This window comes from Alternaria dauci, chromosome 8 (assembly GCF_042100115.1).
Source record: "Alternaria dauci strain A2016 chromosome 8, whole genome shotgun sequence".
NCBI classification, from domain to species: Eukaryota; Fungi; Ascomycota; class Dothideomycetes; order Pleosporales; family Pleosporaceae; genus Alternaria; species Alternaria dauci.
The window spans coordinates 1,880,757-1,898,144 of record NC_091279.1 but is presented as its reverse complement, the minus strand read 5'-3'; the positions used below and the strand labels follow the sequence as shown (position 1 = coordinate 1,898,144).

At 51.7% G+C, this 17,388-nt stretch overlaps 7 protein-coding genes across 7 annotated transcripts; 4 read left to right on the top strand and 3 right to left on the bottom strand.

Annotated features, from left to right (window-relative positions):
- Nucleotides 1-362: 362 nt before the first annotated feature.
- On the bottom strand, nucleotides 363-2,232 carry ACET3X_008577 (uncharacterized protein; the record flags this gene model as incomplete). The annotated part of the gene is made up of 3 exons (XM_069454766.1): nucleotides 363-1,876; nucleotides 1,930-2,071; nucleotides 2,128-2,232. The coding sequence occupies 3 exons, from the start codon at nucleotides 2,230-2,232 to the stop codon at nucleotides 363-365; spliced, it is 1,761 nt and encodes a 586-aa protein (XP_069304179.1).
- Nucleotides 2,233-2,604: 372 nt separating this feature from the next.
- ACET3X_008576 (uncharacterized protein) lies at nucleotides 2,605-3,402 on the bottom strand (the record flags this gene model as incomplete). The annotated part of the gene is made up of 1 exon (XM_069454765.1): nucleotides 2,605-3,402. One exon carries the CDS (start codon nucleotides 3,400-3,402, stop codon nucleotides 2,605-2,607), a length of 798 nt encoding a protein of 265 aa, XP_069304178.1.
- A 790-nt stretch (nucleotides 3,403-4,192) lies between these two features.
- Nucleotides 4,193-4,616, top strand: ACET3X_008575 (uncharacterized protein; the record flags this gene model as incomplete). The annotated part of the gene is made up of 3 exons (XM_069454764.1): nucleotides 4,193-4,387; nucleotides 4,437-4,481; nucleotides 4,536-4,616. The coding sequence occupies 3 exons, from the start codon at nucleotides 4,193-4,195 to the stop codon at nucleotides 4,614-4,616; spliced, it is 321 nt and encodes a 106-aa protein (XP_069304177.1).
- Nucleotides 4,617-4,953: 337 nt separating this feature from the next.
- Nucleotides 4,954-7,016, top strand: ACET3X_008574 (uncharacterized protein; the record flags this gene model as incomplete). The annotated part of the gene is made up of 6 exons (XM_069454763.1): nucleotides 4,954-5,007; nucleotides 5,057-5,252; nucleotides 5,300-5,432; nucleotides 5,480-6,044; nucleotides 6,095-6,553; nucleotides 6,600-7,016. The coding sequence occupies 6 exons, from the start codon at nucleotides 4,954-4,956 to the stop codon at nucleotides 7,014-7,016; spliced, it is 1,824 nt and encodes a 607-aa protein (XP_069304176.1).
- Nucleotides 7,017-8,145: 1,129 nt separating this feature from the next.
- Nucleotides 8,146-11,688, top strand: ACET3X_008573 (uncharacterized protein; the record flags this gene model as incomplete). The annotated part of the gene is made up of 5 exons (XM_069454762.1): nucleotides 8,146-8,475; nucleotides 8,523-8,878; nucleotides 8,926-9,077; nucleotides 9,129-10,867; nucleotides 10,915-11,688. 5 exons carry the CDS (start codon nucleotides 8,146-8,148, stop codon nucleotides 11,686-11,688), a joined length of 3,351 nt encoding a protein of 1,116 aa, XP_069304175.1.
- Nucleotides 11,689-12,469: 781 nt separating this feature from the next.
- ACET3X_008572 (uncharacterized protein) lies at nucleotides 12,470-13,542 on the bottom strand (the record flags this gene model as incomplete). The annotated part of the gene is made up of 3 exons (XM_069454759.1): nucleotides 12,470-12,477; nucleotides 12,533-13,162; nucleotides 13,209-13,542. The coding sequence occupies 3 exons, from the start codon at nucleotides 13,540-13,542 to the stop codon at nucleotides 12,470-12,472; spliced, it is 972 nt and encodes a 323-aa protein (XP_069304174.1).
- Nucleotides 13,543-15,092: 1,550 nt separating this feature from the next.
- ACET3X_008571 (uncharacterized protein) lies at nucleotides 15,093-16,407 on the top strand (the record flags this gene model as incomplete). Its single annotated transcript, XM_069454758.1, has 4 exons — nucleotides 15,093-15,359; nucleotides 15,404-15,871; nucleotides 15,922-16,316; nucleotides 16,365-16,407. The coding sequence occupies 4 exons, from the start codon at nucleotides 15,093-15,095 to the stop codon at nucleotides 16,405-16,407; spliced, it is 1,173 nt and encodes a 390-aa protein (XP_069304173.1).
- Between the last annotated feature and the right edge of the window lie 981 nt (nucleotides 16,408-17,388).

Below are 17,388 nucleotides of genomic sequence, written 5' to 3'. Positions count from 1 at the left end.
TAGTTTGTCCCTCTGCGGCGCCACAGCAACCGCCTGCCCCAGTTATGCCAGGCTGTCGGCCAATCCTAGACATCAGTACATTCATAAATCAAGCATAATTGTGCATGGTGATTACAGGTTTGACTGGTTCGTATTCCTTCATCGCTTTATACATCTTGTCCTTCCCAGGAGATCCTTACACAATATTGTACAATAAAACAAAATATCCAACAATGCTGCGCTTTTGAGAAATCATGAGTGAAGAGCGGAGACCAACCCAATATCGTGTACATAAATCATCACCGGGAAAGACATGAGACTAAAGTCATTATAACGGAATGGGGGTATAAGAAGAAGAAAACAGACGGCTAGGCTTCGTTTGCTTAGAAGCCCATTCCGCCCATGCCTCCCATACCGCCCATACCGCCAGGCATGCCGCCTGGAGGACCAGACTTCTCCTCGGGCGCCTCGACAATCGCGACTTCAGTGGTACCGAGAAGCGAGGCAACACCGCTGGCATCAACAAGAGCAGTGCGGACAACTTTGAAGGGGTCAAGGATACCGGCAGCGATCATGTCAACGTACTCGCCCTTGGCGCTGTTGAATCCCTTGTTGAAGTCGCCCTTGTACTCGTCAATGAGCTTGCCAACAATGACCGAGCCCTCAGCACCGGCGTTCTCGACGATCTTACGGGCCGGGTGGGTGATGGCGTTCTTGACGATGGTGATACCAAGCTGCTGGTCGAAGTTGGCAGCCTTGACGTTGCCGAGAGCGTTGGCAGAGGCCTTGAGGAGACCAGTACCACCACCGGGCAGGATACCCTCCTCGACAGCGGCACGGGTGGCGTTCAGGGCATCAACAATGCGGTCCTTCTTCTCGCCGACCTCAACCTCGGAGGAGCCACCGACCTTGATGACGGCAACACCACCAGAGAGCTTGGCCAGACGCTCCTGGAGCTTCTCCTTCTCGTACTCGGACGTGGTAGCGTCGTTGATGACGCCACGGATCTGCTCGCAACGCTGGGAGACCTGGTCCTTGCTTCCCTCGCCGTTGAGGATGACGGTGTCCTCCTTGGTGATGGTGATGGATCCGGTGGAACCGAGCATGTCGGGGGTGGCCTTCTCGAGCTTGATGTCAAGGTCATCGCTGAAGACGGTACCGTTGGTCAGGACAGCGAGATCGCCAAGGATGGACTTGCGGTTATCGCCAAAGCCGGGGGCCTTGACAGCGGCAACCTGGAGCTGGCCACGGAGCTTGTTGAGAATGCAGACGGCAAGAGCCTCACCGTCAATGTCCTCGGCAATGATGACGAGAGGACGGCGGAGCTGCTGGGAGGCCTCGAGAGCGGGGACAATGTCCTGGACTGCGGAGATCTTCTTCTCAGAGAGAAGGATGAGGGGCTTCTCGAATTCAACCTTGGCGGTCTTGGTGTCGGTGATGAAGTAGGGCGAGATGTAGCCACGGTCGAACTTCATGCCCTCAGTAACCTCGAGCTCATCCTCGGTGGTCTTTCCCTCCTTGACGGTGATAACACCCTCCTTTCCGACCTTCTCCATGGCGTTGGACAGAAGCTTGCCAATGTGTGTGTCGCCGTTGGCAGAGATGGTGGCGACCTGAGCAATCTCCTCGCTGGTGGTGATGTCCCTCTTGTTCGCCTTGAGGTAATCGACGACGGCCTCAACGGCGGCCTGGGTTCCCCTCCTCAGGTCCATGGGGTTGCATCCGGCAGCAACGTTCTTAACAGTCTCGGAGAAGATGGCGCGGGCGAGGACAGTGGCAGTGGTGGTACCGTCACCAGCAGCCTCGTTGGTCTTGGAAGCGACATCCTGGAGCAGGCGGGCTCCGAGGTTCTCGAACTTGTCCTGGAGGGTAATGGCCTTTGCGACCGTTACACCATCTGAAGCAATGTTAGCGGGCAGTGTTGACAATGACGACAAAATTTCCGCATACCCTTGGTGATCTTGGGCGAGCCGTAGCTCGACTCAATCAACACATTGCGACCCTTGGGACCGAGTGTTGTTGATACAGCCTTTGCAAGTGTGTCGACACCCTTCAATAGTCCTGCTCGTGCCTCGACGCCGAACTTCAATTCCTGTATATTTGTTAGTTTTTGCTTTTTTGCATGTTCAAGGCACACAACTGCCATACCTTGTGCGCAAACCTCTGTTGCTGGAGGTTGTAGCTGGTGGAGCGGAGCTTAGAGCTCGAGTTGAGGGCCGAAGTCCGCGCCCGCGATGCGAAAGCTCTTTGCATTGTGAGGGAATTGGGGATGTGTGGGTAGAGGAAAGAAGCTCAGATGTTGCTCCTAGACTCCAGCTCAATGCAAGACAACCAGGAATAGGATTGATGTAGAGGAGGATGCGGAGAAGAGTGGTCGCAGATGTTCGATGCCTCTAAAAATTTGGGTCGCTCGATCATTGGAATCATCGAGAAGGCGCTATGACCACATCCGCGAGCTAGCCTCGGCTTTGCTCCGTAACTCCATCCCCAGCCTCACCTTTCCATGTTTGTCAGCATCTGAAATTTCACTATGCTGTAGGCTCACAGAAGATCGTGTGGAATTTTGTTATAGAGTGCACGGTGGGCGTTGATCGTACGCTGAACTCTCCGCACCAGCTACCTAGTTTAGGTACGTGCTTCGGCCTGCTGACTGACCAGCAACATATCGCCATTGATACTCTTGAGGCCAACACCAAACATGGAAAATATTTCTCGCCGGTCTGCACTGAGGCTCACCGCACCTGTCACCTTCTGGACTACTTCGATGCATCTCCAAACATGTAGATGTCCTTCGTCAAGCTGCCAGATCGTTCCCCTCGGTCCGCTGCTTAGTTCCTTGAGCACCTTCGTATTCCTAGCCTGTAGGATTTCCATCTTCGCTTTTGGAGCTTCTTCCTCAAGCGCTTTCTCTTTTGCAGCTTTGATTTCTTTCTTGCTCTTTCCTTCTTTCGATATGGATAAGGCAAGCCCCTTCTCTGCATAGGCTGCAATAGCTTGGGCCTTCAAAGGTCCCTTCCAGAAGTCGGCCTGAGGAGAGCTGTTTTCATATACCAAGTGGTAATATATTGGCTTCTCACCCTTTTCACTCAAGAGATGCAGGGGCTTGGATATCGATACGTTAGGCGGAGGCCAGCGCGTATCGCCAAAGGGACACTTGCCCTTTTCTTCCGTTGTCAAGCTCTTTTGACCTGCATCAGCGCCGTTGCCGCTACCACCTGGTCCTGGAGGCGCAAGTCGAGTTGGATCTATATTTCGAGGGGTCTGCTCAGGTGTTGGCACAAACTCCGGTTCAAGCGCAGGTGCCTCATCATCGTAAACAGTCCTAGCAAAGTCGTGGATTTGTGGTTGGCCTGGCTTCGGAGCTGCGCGGTTCTCTCGCCCATAATTCTCGAGTGGATCTCCTCGGTGCGCATTTCGTGGCATAACGGTACTTCGATGGCTGTACGGGGAAGTGTGTTAGCAAGCATGCGAATACCTTACGTTCACCAATATACGTGCTGTCTTCACGTTTAGTCAACCGCTGCGTCTGCGTGATGGCTACGATGGGTCATGTCACTTCACACAAACAAAAGTTCATGTCACCCGGCTATTGTTCCGTAGTGTGTATTGACTTTGCGCTTCGATGGTGCCACAGCAGGCCTGGGCAGCCCTCTGTCACATGATGCGGCTCTGCCAAAGCCTCGGAGGATCAGATCATATGCATGAACTAAGTGATCACTTGGCATCTGCGACGTGATGGAGATGCATATTGGCATATTAAGTGGCGGAGGCGGTCGACCAATGACATAGTCGTGTGACACAACACGCGCAACAGGCAAAGAAGGCAAGCTGTACCGCTCGCCCTTAAACTCTCAGCTGCGTAGCTGCCTAGCAGCACTGCATGTAGGTTGACACGTAAAGTATCACGATTTGCCGACTATCAGAGAATCCGCATCACTCATGTGGGTGACACTTCGGTGTCTACTTTGATGTGATGGCCCACTTTTCCTGCGATGTGCTTGGAATGGAGCTATAAGGCTGAGGCCGCTCGGAGGCGAGCGCATATAGTTCTGGCTTCAGCCTTCCGTGCCTGACCCCGAGAAAGCATCGCTGGAAGATCACAACGATAACAGTCAGGCTGCCGTCTGACACCAGGAAAGACACAACACACTGTGGGCATCGATTGCCCATTGCACCTGAGTTCATCACCTCTGTCACTTCCAAGGTTGTCTAGATGGCGCCCGGTCATCGACCAGCCGACCCTGCATTAGCACAGGCGCGTGCAGCTCAGCGCAAACCAACTGTGCCATCCACAAGAAGAAGTTCTCGTGTCCAAGATACATACCCAGCCTACGACGACTTCCCATGGGATAAGATCGAAGATTTCCTGAAAGCTAAATGGCCCAAATGGGATTTCAAGCCAAACCGAGTACGTCACGCTTCTATTTCATCAGAATCACGGCTGACCAGTCGCAAAGTTCAACGACAAGTGGGTCTTCGAAGTGCCCGAGAAGCTGACGGAGGTGAGTCTTGCGCTATTGCCCTGTGTGATCGCTAACGTGGCTGAACTGTTCTAGGGCGATCGAAGGGCGCTGAGAAATATGCGAGATGCTCCTAATCGCACACAGAGACCATCGGTTTCGCCAGAGCCAGAGTAGGGGCGAGAGTGTAAAGGTCGCTTTTTCGGGCTCCTGGAGGCTTACTGTGTCGCGATAATCATTGGTTTTGAGCTTTGGGGAACCAGAGTAGGGGCAATTTTCAGCCTCGTAGACTCCAATAGAATTTGAGATTTAGTCCTTGATAAAACTCGTTTGACAAGGTTGCTTTCAGTGTTGGTGCCGCGCCTTTGTTGCCGGTGAAGAAAGAGGCAAGGCGCGCTTCCAAGTGTGGTGGCGGGGCTAAACCTGCGGCATCGTGTCGCACCTGCCGCATACAACACAGCCGCAACGAAATCAGCCTTCCGAGGCGCTGTTGTTTCACCTGCAATTCATAAATATGTTCTTCTTAGTGTGTTTTCCTTCTGTAACAAGCGACTCATATCCTTCGTGTGTTAGTTCAATCATCTGAGATGACGTACCAAATTCCTGTCGAGCTGCAGAACTCCTATGTCAACAGCAGCAACTATCCAGAGAACCTCATCCCCAGCGACATCTTCACAGACAAGTCCAAGCTCGCTTCCTACAGAAAGCGGCTCGATGATGTTGAGAATGACTTCTGTCTCATGACCGAAAAAGATGAGGTTATCGGTGCTTTCGAGATCCCAGTCATCGACATTGGCACCGCGGACGGGAAAGGTAGACACGCTCTCGCGATGCTTGAGTAAATACTAAATGATGCACAGTACGCGAAAAGCTTTATTTACATACACCGGAGAAGGTTGCACAATGGCTTGCTGCAGACAGAGTGCAAGACAGAACCGATCCCAACGTACAACATATTGTTGCGCGAAAGAGAGACCCAAAATGCCGATTCATGTACGTGCTGTTGATATTTTGATGGATACATCATACTGATGGCACAGTTACTTTCACGGTGAAAGCTCGCGGGACAATTTGAAAACAACTCGACAAAGCCTGTGCCAGATCCTGTCGTACCATCAAATCATGCCCGTATACCTAGACTTTATGCTGGTCTTCGGTGGACAGAGCGATGCCAAAGACCTTCGTTTCAGTGGCTTTCGCGAGCAGATACGTCTCAAGGCTCCTAACAGCGGGCATTCAGTGCCTGACTTGGCCCGAAGTGGCAAGCATTTCCAGATTTGCTATAACCTGAAAGGCGTACAACACAAAAAGGAAGAAGCCGAGAATGCCAAACTTGACGAATGGTCGATTCGAGACGCTGCAATCTACCACCGATTCGACGTAGAGTACGGGACTGCATTGTGGATTGTCACTAAAGGCGGCAGAGACTTACGCGATCGTTACGCAGAACTCACCACACCAACAAGTCGGCCAGAAAATAACATGTATAGCGATCCAATGTCTTGTTTTCGAACTACATTGATCACACATTTGCTCTACTGTCAGTGGTCTACCGAGGATTGGAGATGGTATATCCTTTGGCTCGAGAGGATGGTTGAACAAGAAGTAAGTGTCTGCACCTTTACAAGTATTTGTGCTAACTTCAAGCCCTGTAGAGTAACATGGCTGTCGACGGGCTCCGTGTCTCGGGTCTCGCATACAGACAGTATGAAGCATGGGAAATCCAAGATCTACAACATTGGCAAGACAAAACCAACGAAGCAGTCATGGTTTTGGAAGCGAACGCGAAGATTCTGAGAGCCCTACGTAAGTTTTATTCGAACCTGGTCATACGCAAGGACTTCCCCAACACATTGAAAACGGCTTGCGAGGATCATTTATACGCTTTCTTTTCACAGCTCGACGAGATCACCAGCGAATTCGACATGCAACTCGCCAGAGCAAAGCTTTTAGTGAGTATCATCGGCGACAGGAAACAGCTAGTTTTGCAGCATCTGCAGACTCAGGTTTCGGACCGAACTGAAAAGCTGAACAAGAACCTCGAACGAGAGGCAGTCGTCATGCGTATCATTACAATTCTGACCTTGATATACCTTCCGGCCACGTTCGTCTCAGTAAGTGAGTTTCCTCGTGTTATATACGCTTTCTGATCAATAGCAGACACTGTTCAGTACCGACATCGTCAAGTTTCAAGATCAGAATCAAAGTTCTGACAATTACGAGAACGGCTCGTTTTCCACACTCGCCTTGGAGCGATGGCTCCAGGTTACGGTGCCACTAACCGCCTTGACGCTGTTTGGTGCATGGTCGACATATCGATTTTATGACGTATCGGCGAGAAACTTAACCTTCGTCCCCCGCTTGAAGTATGCAGTCTTGCACTTTGCTCCCTCAGACGCAAGTTCTTACCTCGAGACACAACCTAGCGGCCTCTCCGGTAACCAAGTCGCAAGCAACGAGAACCCAGTAAAGCGCATGAGAGTTTCAGTATCTCGCTTCACTTCGAGTCTACATAAATTTCGAAACAGTCGATCCATACTTCCTCGATTCGAAGGCAGCCCAGCTAAGACTGGTTGATGAGTCTCAGTGCGAAGCACATCTGGGTAGGGTAATATAACTGTTGTATTGGAAGCACAAGTTCTTTTGGTGTGGCGGCCTAGAATACGAGCCTATGGGTTCAGAAGGTGTGCCACATCAGAAAGCTTTACACATTATACATGTGTCAGAGCCCATTGTCATAGGCTGACATTCATGTGGGGCGGGTGGCCGGGCAGCCGTCAAGGTACGTAAGGTGGGGATTGGCCGGGCTTAGCGAACAGGCGTTCATCATGGTGGCTCACCCCCAACATCCTCTACTTCACATCTCTTCGTCATACGATCGCGAAATTCCTAATATGGCATACGCCCGGTGTCAATTCTGCTATAAACCCGTCGCTAGTCGAGTGCACAGCCAGCTTAACAATGTGCAAGTGGCTGAGTAGGAATTCAGCCTTGCTGCCTTAGGGCCGTCAGCTCGCTGCAGCCACAATCGTCCTCCATGAATCTATTGGCGCAGCCTTCAAGCTGGCCCTGTCCTCGGCTACACGAGGCTGGAAATGCTCAGTCATAATTAACATGTGCCCCGCTCGCAACACTGAGGCTCTGTTACTTCGAGTTCCTGCTTCTCGTCTCATCTAACCATTCTTTTCGCACGCATACTTTGCGCAGCCCATCCATTTCAACTTCAAAGACCGGCGGGCGCAACATTGACACCAGTGCACCTAGCGCTGCCTCAGCCTCGTGCGATGCATACGTTCCGATTAGATCCCACAGCCTGATCCTTGGTTGGGACCACGTCAATATGCCAGGCGCGAACGAGCAACAACGTCATTCCCTGTCCGTCAGGGAAGAGTTCAGCAGCCTTTTGGAGTCGGAATGGACACGTCAAGTAGCGTGTCAGAACGTGTGCCCGGCTGAATCTTGCAGCTGCCAGCGCAAGATTGTCCACGTTCACGCTGTGGAGTCATGGTGGAAGAAGCAAGCGTCGGAAAGCCCAAACAATACGAAGTTGGACCATTTTGTGCACAACATGCCAGTCTCATCCCATCGAAATCTACCAATCAAGCCAACGAAGATCTCCGGGAGTGGACAGTCCTGTCTTCGCATTCTGAGCCTCCTGCTCAACCAGGGGCGCGACCATCTCATCGACCGATTTTACGAAGCAAACATGTACGACCATTACTTAACGCGAAGCGAGAGTGACGAGAACCTTCGCGAAAAGCTGATTGGCGTCGTGCACCACAAGGAGGTGGAGACCATCATCGGAGATTTTCACAAAGAGAAATGGAAATGGTGTCCGTTGACCTTGACTCTAGACATGGACGAAAACTTGCATGGGACAAAAGTAATCCCTCCGTTTTGTTTGAAGACCAGACTTTCTGAAAAGGGAGGCACCGCGTCGATCTACTGGGTGGCTGTGCAAAAGGACCTGATTTCGGACAACGCGCTTGCACTTGCTTTACAAGACTCGATCTATACGGACGATGAGTTTGGAGAGGTCAGATTCCCCCCAACGCACTATGGGAGCAAGCTAACACCTCATAGTGTTACCAGATGGTTCTGAAATCCTATTGCGGTAACAAGCGACGGGAGTTCGAATTGGAAAAGGAAGCATTTTCAGGCTTGCAGTCGAACGACCAAGTTCCCATACTGAAATACCTGGGCGCCTACACCCATGACTACGGCGAGGGCAAGGGATCTGGAAAGACGTACAATCTGCTGTTGGAATATGGCGAATACGACTTATATCAAACATGGGCGGACGAGACCAACGTTCCCCCCGTACAAGCCCAGGAGATCCTACAAAACTGGAAATCAATTTTCAATATTGCCAAAGCCATTCATCATGTTCATCATCTCGAAATCCGGCGGGGCAAGGACCAACCCTGGAGGTTCCATGGGTATGTAATTACGAAGATCTACGCGCTTCAACGCTAACAGGAACGAGATGGCATGCGGACATCAAACCAGACAATATCCTCAGCGTTCGCGGACGGCTAAAGCTGGCTGACTTCGGTTTCTCCAGCTTCGCTCCCGTGATCGAGGGCCACGGTGGCTCAGAACCAAGGGATATTGTCCGCGGCTTCACAGACACTTACGGTACGTCTACATGATACCAAGAGTAATCGGTTCAAAACTAACCACATACAGGGGCACCTGAAGTTTCACGCATGAAACAACCAGACGGGACCTTGACTGGAGTCTCACAGGCTATTGATGCCTGGTCGTTCGGTTGCGTACTATCAGTAGCTGCAACATGGATCGTCTTGGGATTTCAAGGTGTCCGTCAATATGAACGCCTTCGACAACTCGCTCCAGCGAACAACAAAGACGGCGTGGCATTCGACCGTTTCCACGATGGCTCCGATGTTCTACCCGAGGTAGAGAAGTGGCATGAATATCTTCGAGGACATCTCCGTCTATCAGATACGACAACAGGACTAGTATTGGATTTGATACAGCTCAAGCTTCTACGAGCAAATCCAGCGGTACGACACAACATGGAAGACCTCTGTGAGAAGCTGGAAGAATTGAGTGATATTGCCAAACACAAGATACAGAGTCTCAAGAAGCATTCAAAGGACACGGATACCGTGGTCATGAAGGCTCTCAAGAAGATAGAGGAAGAAGCTCAGGTCGAAAGGTTGTCTGAGCCAAAGACAAACCTCTTACAACAGCCTCTATTACCGGTCAATCCTCGGGAAAGGGCATCGATGCAAATAATGAAGGAAGAGCTGATTAGAAACAAGCCGCTTGGTCAAACGGCACACCGCAAGCAGATCCTTGAAGAGAAGCTCGATGGTTACGATGACAGTGAGGTCGAGAACAAACCACTCCCGATGGCTGTGTATGATGGCGCTGTTACGCGCAGTCCGATCGAGGCAACCCCTCAGAAAGAAGTGCATCCCGGACACCGCAAACCTAAACCTAGACGTCCCCAATTCCAACCACCTGGCCAGGGTCCGTCAGATAGAGGCCAGTACACACCAAACGGCCTATCTCAGCATGAAATATTGGGCTTTCCAGCGACCCCACCCTCATCCGATCATAACAGAAAAACCTTTGGCACTTTTACTGTGCCTCACAGCGGCGACGATTTCAATTCGCATGTGCCATCAGTCGGTGTGGATTTGCTAACTAGTCCCAACTTGGAAAGACCTGTACTGCGTCTCACAACACCAGAGTCACCCTTGGCCAGGTTCCCTAACAGAATCGCACAGTCGGTTGATACGCCAAAGCTACCGCACACATCAGGATATGAAAGACCTATGATTCAGCATCTCAATCACCCTCCCCCAAGCGTATCGGCGCCAGAAAAGACTGCTGACACATCAAAATCTCATCCGCGAATACCTGAACAGAGGGCGATTGACCGTGGCCTGGGAAATCAGAACTCATTCACCCCGGACCAAGTATATCACCCGATCCGCGGAGGAGACGTTCCTCTCGCCACTGATACAAGTTCTATGGGATTCACCATCCACGATCGACACACACAAGAGCCTATCGATAGGGCAATTACTACGTCTGAGCCGGTGGGAGATACGGGTCCTTCGATTACAATATCGTCTAACGAGGATACTGAGTCTCCGCACCGCCAATCGACGGTATCTCAAACAAGTTCTCATGCCCATGAAAAGCAGCTCGCGGAAGGAGACCACACCCCGCACGGACACTATCCATCAGGATCCAATAATCCTTTTCTACTGACACTCCCGCCAACTGTACTGTACTTACCTTACGATATCTGTGTCAGGAGAAAGGATTTGGACGAGCAAGTCACGAAGGGGTTGGCAAAGAAGTTTGCGAAAGTGAAGGGCACTCTTGGCATCGAAACCAGAGCGCGAGATTCTCGTCTTGAAGAGACCTTTAGTGATCCGCGCGAACTGGTACGTTTTGATCCCACTTTTTCACTGATTCAACTAACATGTCTCAGATCTTCGTTGTCGATAACGGGTGGACGATGTCCAAACACTGGCCGATTGTCACATTCGTCGCACAAACGCTCGCCAAGAACGCCGCTGGTCTGGACAGGAACGGCTTCGATCTTAAATTCACGGTCGATGGGCATACACACAACCAAGAGCGCCTAAAGGGTGACTCGGGTCGAAAGAAGCTGAAGAAGGTGTTGAAGGCGGCATGGCCAGAGTACAAAGAGAATAACCATGTCACCACAAATATGGCTCAGGTTTTCAAGAACATCTCTGACGACTGGAACCGGAGCGGCCAACCCGCAACGACATTATTTGTTCTTACTGACGGCGTTTGGTCCAACACGGACCTTGATGCTCTGAACAAGACCATTCTTGACATCGCCGAGAAAGACCAATCCCATGCAGGCAACCGTCACTTTAGCATCCAGTTCGTTCGCTTTGGCGACGAAGAGGCCCAGAGAACTCGATTACAAACGCTTGATGACGGCTTATGCGTTGCTCACAACCTGAGGGACATTATTGACCATTGCTCATGGCGCGCCAAAGTCGACAAAATGTTTAAAGGGAGCATCGAAGGCTACCTTGATGAACAGGATTCCGACGAAGAACCCATCTTGTACGACTACAAGAAGCTCGTTGATCTATTCGATACTTTCAACAGAGCCGAGGAAGCTACCCTCTCACCGACCAATAGTTTATTTCGATCACCTTCGCGAATATCGCATCGCTCCTCTACCTCTCTGTCAAATTTAGAGGACTGGACAGGAAGACGTTAGTGCATGCCACTATTCACACAGCCAAACCTGCTACTCATTTTCTCCACACGCTACGATACCCAGCGCTTGTCGCTACTCGTCCATTATTACTATTCATTGTACATATCCTGCGTTGGTTTATAGACTTTGGTAGTTCGCGGTTGGCGCACTATACCCATGGCATCGGCGTTTGGACAATCAATACAATATGTTGTAGCGCAAAGCCTACAGCATCAGGACATATTCCTTTTCCACGCGTAGATACCGTATCGCATAATTCATAGATGTCAGACAAATTTCACACGTATACGTGCGACGCGTTTCAACAAGACCTCTTCCATATCTTCACACTCTCACAAAGTCTTGTGCCATACTCACAGTGCCTATGAAGCGGAGCCTTCATTTCTAGTGATATTCTACAACCGCCCTGTTCTTTTTGAAGCATCATTAGAGAGCGGAGCGACATGCCGAATCTTGAGCTCCTCCATCTTCCTAACGCCTTCTCTCAGAAACCTGCTATGCCTCGCCGCCGTCCGAGCAGGATCTGGAACATATGGCCTCGCGTCAAATTTGCGCACCAACGGTATAGGCTCGACTTTGATCTCGGGTAGCGCACGTCGACGGGCGCGGCGCAGAAGTTCCTTTGACTGTTCCGATAGCGTCGGTATTACAGGCTTGTGAGATTCGACGAAACGGAGAGGTGGCGGATCGCTGGGGGGATCGGTGATGAATTTGTAGGCTTTGGTATTGGTGGCACGGTTGCGGCGGTACGCCGGGCTTGTTTCGTGTGCGATTGCGGAAGTTACTTCTCTAGATGGTGGTTGAGAAGTGGTTCCACTAGAAGTAGACTGGTTTGGAATCTCACCTTGGTTCTGAGAGGAAGGCTCAGAACTCGTCGAGGGTTCGGGGATTGCAGAGCTCTCATGGCTTGTCGATGACTGCTGATCTTCTGACGCGACGTGACCCTGAGTGTTATCCTCAGAACTCTTGGCCATCTTCCTAGCTTCTTCGCGAGTTTTGATCATCTTGTATCTGAGCGCTGGGTGTTGGGGCCTTTTGAATGAATGCCCCTGCGTTTCCTGCTTATCGGTCGATTCAGAATCCTTTTCTGTGGTGCGGAGAGTGCCTTTGACAGCAACACCGCCAGTGGGCCCCTCAATCCATACATCGTATATACTGCCATTCTCCAACTTCTTCTTCTCCGAACAGCAGATGCGCATCTCCTCGTCGCAATACAGAGGCGCTAGGTTGCGATATTCTATAGACTCCAGCGCCTGCTTTCCTTCCGTCTGGGTGTGCACGTAATGATTCATCGTTTTCAACATGAGGATCAAAGAGAGCGGCCCGTGAACTAGCAGGTTACGGTGGCCTTCGACGTTACGAGCGTAGTCGGGATCGAGGTGGATGAGATGGGCGTTGAATGTCAGAGCGGAGAAGCGGAAGAGAAGGGCACGGGTAGGAGTGAGGGTGTGTGAGAAGTCGGGCTTCCCAGGGGCTATTGAGAGTCAGTAGACAGCTCAGTGGTCTGCGAGGACACGCACGATCTAAATACTTGACAGTGGCCATTTGACCAGCTTTGACAGCCTCGAGTTCTGCAGCAGTGCGTTCCTTGAAAAAGACCAGGTTGCGCTCCTCTTTAAAGAGAGCGTGGCCCCAGCCATCGTTGTCCTGGGCGCGCACTTGCCACTGGAGGTATCTCTGCACATTCTTATGCTTCAGGCGGGCGCCCAATGGTCTCGTGCCATGCTCCCCCCTCTCGTGTCCCCTCTCGATGCTGTCAAGGGTCGCGAAACGCCGCTCGATTGTGACAAAGATCTTGGCGGTATCGCCCTCTCCATGTAGTCGTGCCTGCTTTATGTGCTCTGTACCAACCATATCCTCGTCTATTGTACAGTGGCGCGCGTAGTCGAGATAGCCATCGGGTTTCAGCTGTATCGACCCGCCAGCCCACATGCGCCGCACCCATGGCCCGCCAGGGCTATGTGACGCGTCTGTCCCATCTGGAAGTAATTCGGAAGTTGGCGCGGCCGGATTGAACCATATCAAGTGATGCCCGAAAGGCACAGTACGATCTATTTTGCTCGGAGGATAGCACCATGTATGAGGTAAGAATCCGGAAAGTGTTCTCGAGAGCTTTTGTTCGTGTGGGAAGGCGAAGCGTTCAGGAATACATGCAACGGGTCGCTGCAGCAATTCGCTCCGCAGCTGTTGGAACCATTGCGGATCGTCCGAGTCGGCTGAAGAATAACATCGCCGCGGTGTTTTTCGCCATTGTATGCGATTTGTGTGTATCCTGGCAATGCGAGGTGTACACGGCGTGCGGAGCAGCATTGGGAAGAAAGTCTGCGGGCAAAGTCAGATCCGAGGTGGACGCTATCCTTGGGCGGCTCTTGGCGACGTCATGCCGCGGGCGACGTGACTCTCCAAATTCCATCTTGAATGCACACTTTCACTACCGGACATGGCCGACCTTCCGACTTCGCATACTCTTCCAAGACGAATGTCTGGAAAGCTGCGAATATGCAGCGCTCCTGTTCGTCCATCCGTCAATGCCAGGCGAGGCTGACCGCTTCGCCACGACCCACTTGTCAGCACCAGATCCGTCGTCTTCACACCGACATGGCATCAAGATATCTTAGCACTGAATTTGCATCGGGTTGGACCCGCGTCACGCATCTTGGCGCGTTTGGCTGGTTGCCTCTTTCGGCTGTCCACGAGCGTCGCACCTTCTTCACGTCAGTCTTGCTTAGTCTTCACCGCCAACACCATCACTTCCTCGCCAACAACGTCTTTGGCTTATAAGCCAGTCTTCAGTATGTGTGATTCTTGCCAAACTCGTGGGTTGCTGTTTCATGTGCGTCTGCACTGCGTTCGTCATGCTAAGCCACGGAAGCCAACAGCGACTGCCACAGCAGAGTCAGCCGCATACGCATGAGGTGACGGTTTCCATACATGTGAACAACGAGACGCCGCATACCGTCACTCAATCCACGTACCTGAGACCAGAAAGTGCTGGCCGCCGTCTTCACGTTCAGAGTTTGACCTGCACAGGAATGACGAGCCAGATGGAGCTTTTGGAGTGTCCCATGTGTAACTTCACTGTGCTTCCAAAAGATGACTACATTCTTCAATTACACTTTGAGCAAGTGCACACCGAGAATTCTCCTTTCATCATCGAAGACGACCCTGAACCGCTACCACCATCCTTGGTCCCTAGACCTTCCCCAAGTCGGCACGACACTGAGGACACGCCTTCCTGTGACGATTCCGAAGAAGAGGAAAGCGGTGTAAAGTGCCCTGACCCCAACTGCGGTGAACTCGTTCCTCTCCCCGACTTGAACGACCATATCGAATACCACAACGCAGAAACTTTATCCTTTGACGAGACTACAGGAAAGTATCATTCTCGGCATTCATCCGCTACCATGGAAAGCTCGACCTCCTCTCGTCGTTCACATGCGAGCCGGGCAAAGACAACAACAACATCTGAGCGAAGTTTCAGCACAGACTTGTCGGACGCTTTGAACAAGACCGAGGCTCATGGCCGCAAGCCGAAGAAGCACTCCCATCGTCCGAGGCGTGATACCAACGACAGCGAGAAGAGCACGATTGGAAGGAGCATCTTGGGCTTCAACCCCTTTGCGAAAGCTGACCGGACCGTCAAGCCGCCAATCAAAAGTGCCCGTCTGGGTGTTAGTCACTCATCCTCCCAGCAAGACATGACTGACTTTTCCAGAAATCCGAGCTCGGACCTTATGCTTGGGAAAACCGAATGCCTAGGTGGCTGCACGATCAGCTTGAGGCGGGTCCCAAGATCACTGCGGTCAATCGTATTGGCCGAGACGGCCGCCTCATCAAGCATGATCAGGTTCAAAACGAGACACCAGGCATTATACCCATCCTTGCTCAATTGTCCGCTCTCGATCGTTCCGTCAAGCAGGCTTACTACTGTCACCCATCAACACTCCATGTTGGCAAAACACCCAGCGAAGGTGGCTTTTGTGGCTATCGGAATATACAAATGTTGCTGTCCTACATCCAAGGTGCAAAGGCTCAGGGCTATGAAGAGTTTCCTGGGCGGCTCCCAACGGTCTTGAAGATGCAAGACCATATTGAGGACGCTTGGGATAAAGGCATCAATCAAATTGGCCGTGTTCAGACTGGCGGCATACGCGATACCAGAAAGTATATTGGCACTCCGGAGGTAAAGTCCTACGCCCTCATGCCTCACTAAATCCCACTAACATGATCTAGGCCCAAGCTTTCTTCCTAAACTCAGAGATCAATTGCGCTGTCGAGCAGTTTAGCGACAACAAAGACCGTGGTATTGCAGCCCATGAACTCCTCCTCGCCGCCATGGAGCGATACTTTGCTCGAGCAGCTGTCAGCGATGGATCCAACGTCAACAAGACTCTTCTGCCACCTATCTATCTTCAGCAACCAGGTCATTCTATCAGCGTCATCGGTTTTGAGCGTCACTTCAACGACTCATGCAACTTAGTAGTCTTCGATCCCATGTATCACACGAGCCCTGCTATGCATAAGCTGCTTGGTCGGAAGAACATCAGGACAGCTCGACCCGAAGTCTTGCATGCATATCGACGTGGCGTTGGAAAGCTCAGGAAATACGCTGCTTATGAGATTTTAATGTATGCTCACTAGTCGAGAGCCAGTTGTTGCATGCTAACTCTGCGCAGGCTCACAGCGACACCGCCTTTGTTCCCTGCTTGGGATGTATGAACATCCATCTCCAAGCCTTCGCTTCCATATAGATATCTACTTGGCACTCCCGGCACCTTGCCGTGCACAGTCGGACGCTACGGCTTCTACGATCACTCCGTCTCTTTCATTCTTCTTCTGGAATGACTTTTACTAAAGATCCTTCTTGTAGGTGCTTCGCCAGTTCCCCGACTGTCGTTTCGTGTACGCCTTTTTCCGTGCTCGTACCCTCGGATACGACGTCTACCCAGAAGATCACTTCCTCCAAAACTTCCCGTGGCAGCTGTATGGCGGACTCTGGTCGTGTGATGATGCTCGCTTTGCCCGAGCGGAGCCAATGAACGCTCTTACGGCTTTGGCTTTACGTCGAATCACGAGCGAAGGGTCCTCCAGCAGTAATACCAACAGTCCAACCAGCCCTACAAGCTTCTTCACGAACAGCGGTTTTCAGCACACGCCAGCGGACGAGTGTGACCGGCTTCCTTCCTGGGTGGGTTCGCTTGATGGATCTGCGAATGAATTTGTGAGCCCATCGCAATGCGCTGGCAGCCGCCCTGTCTACAACATGGGTGCTTTGAGCGCCGCGTTGCCCCAGCCCAGTCCTGTGAAACCACATCTATCACTCCTTACGGACGTTGGAAGGAAATATCCGGGCTTTCCTACACCATTGTCTCCTACTTCGACGGCAAGAGAAATCTACCCTTCGCCCGCATCCGATGCCGGAAGCAGGGCTGCAACACCTCGCGCTCTGAGCTCCGCACTGCGCACGATGAGCCCGATGAGTGTCGGCAGTTCAAGTATAGTCGGGCCCTCTTGCGGTTATGACTTGAATGGATACGGCCAGTGCTCACCACAAATGGGACTCATTGATGACGTTCTCACAAAGTTGGAAATACGCAATGGCTGCCATACTCCATCGGCATCGTCGCAGAGTATCAGAGGTCTTCCAACTCCTCCAACAAGTCCATCAAGATGTGTATCCCCACGTACCGCCATGCTGAA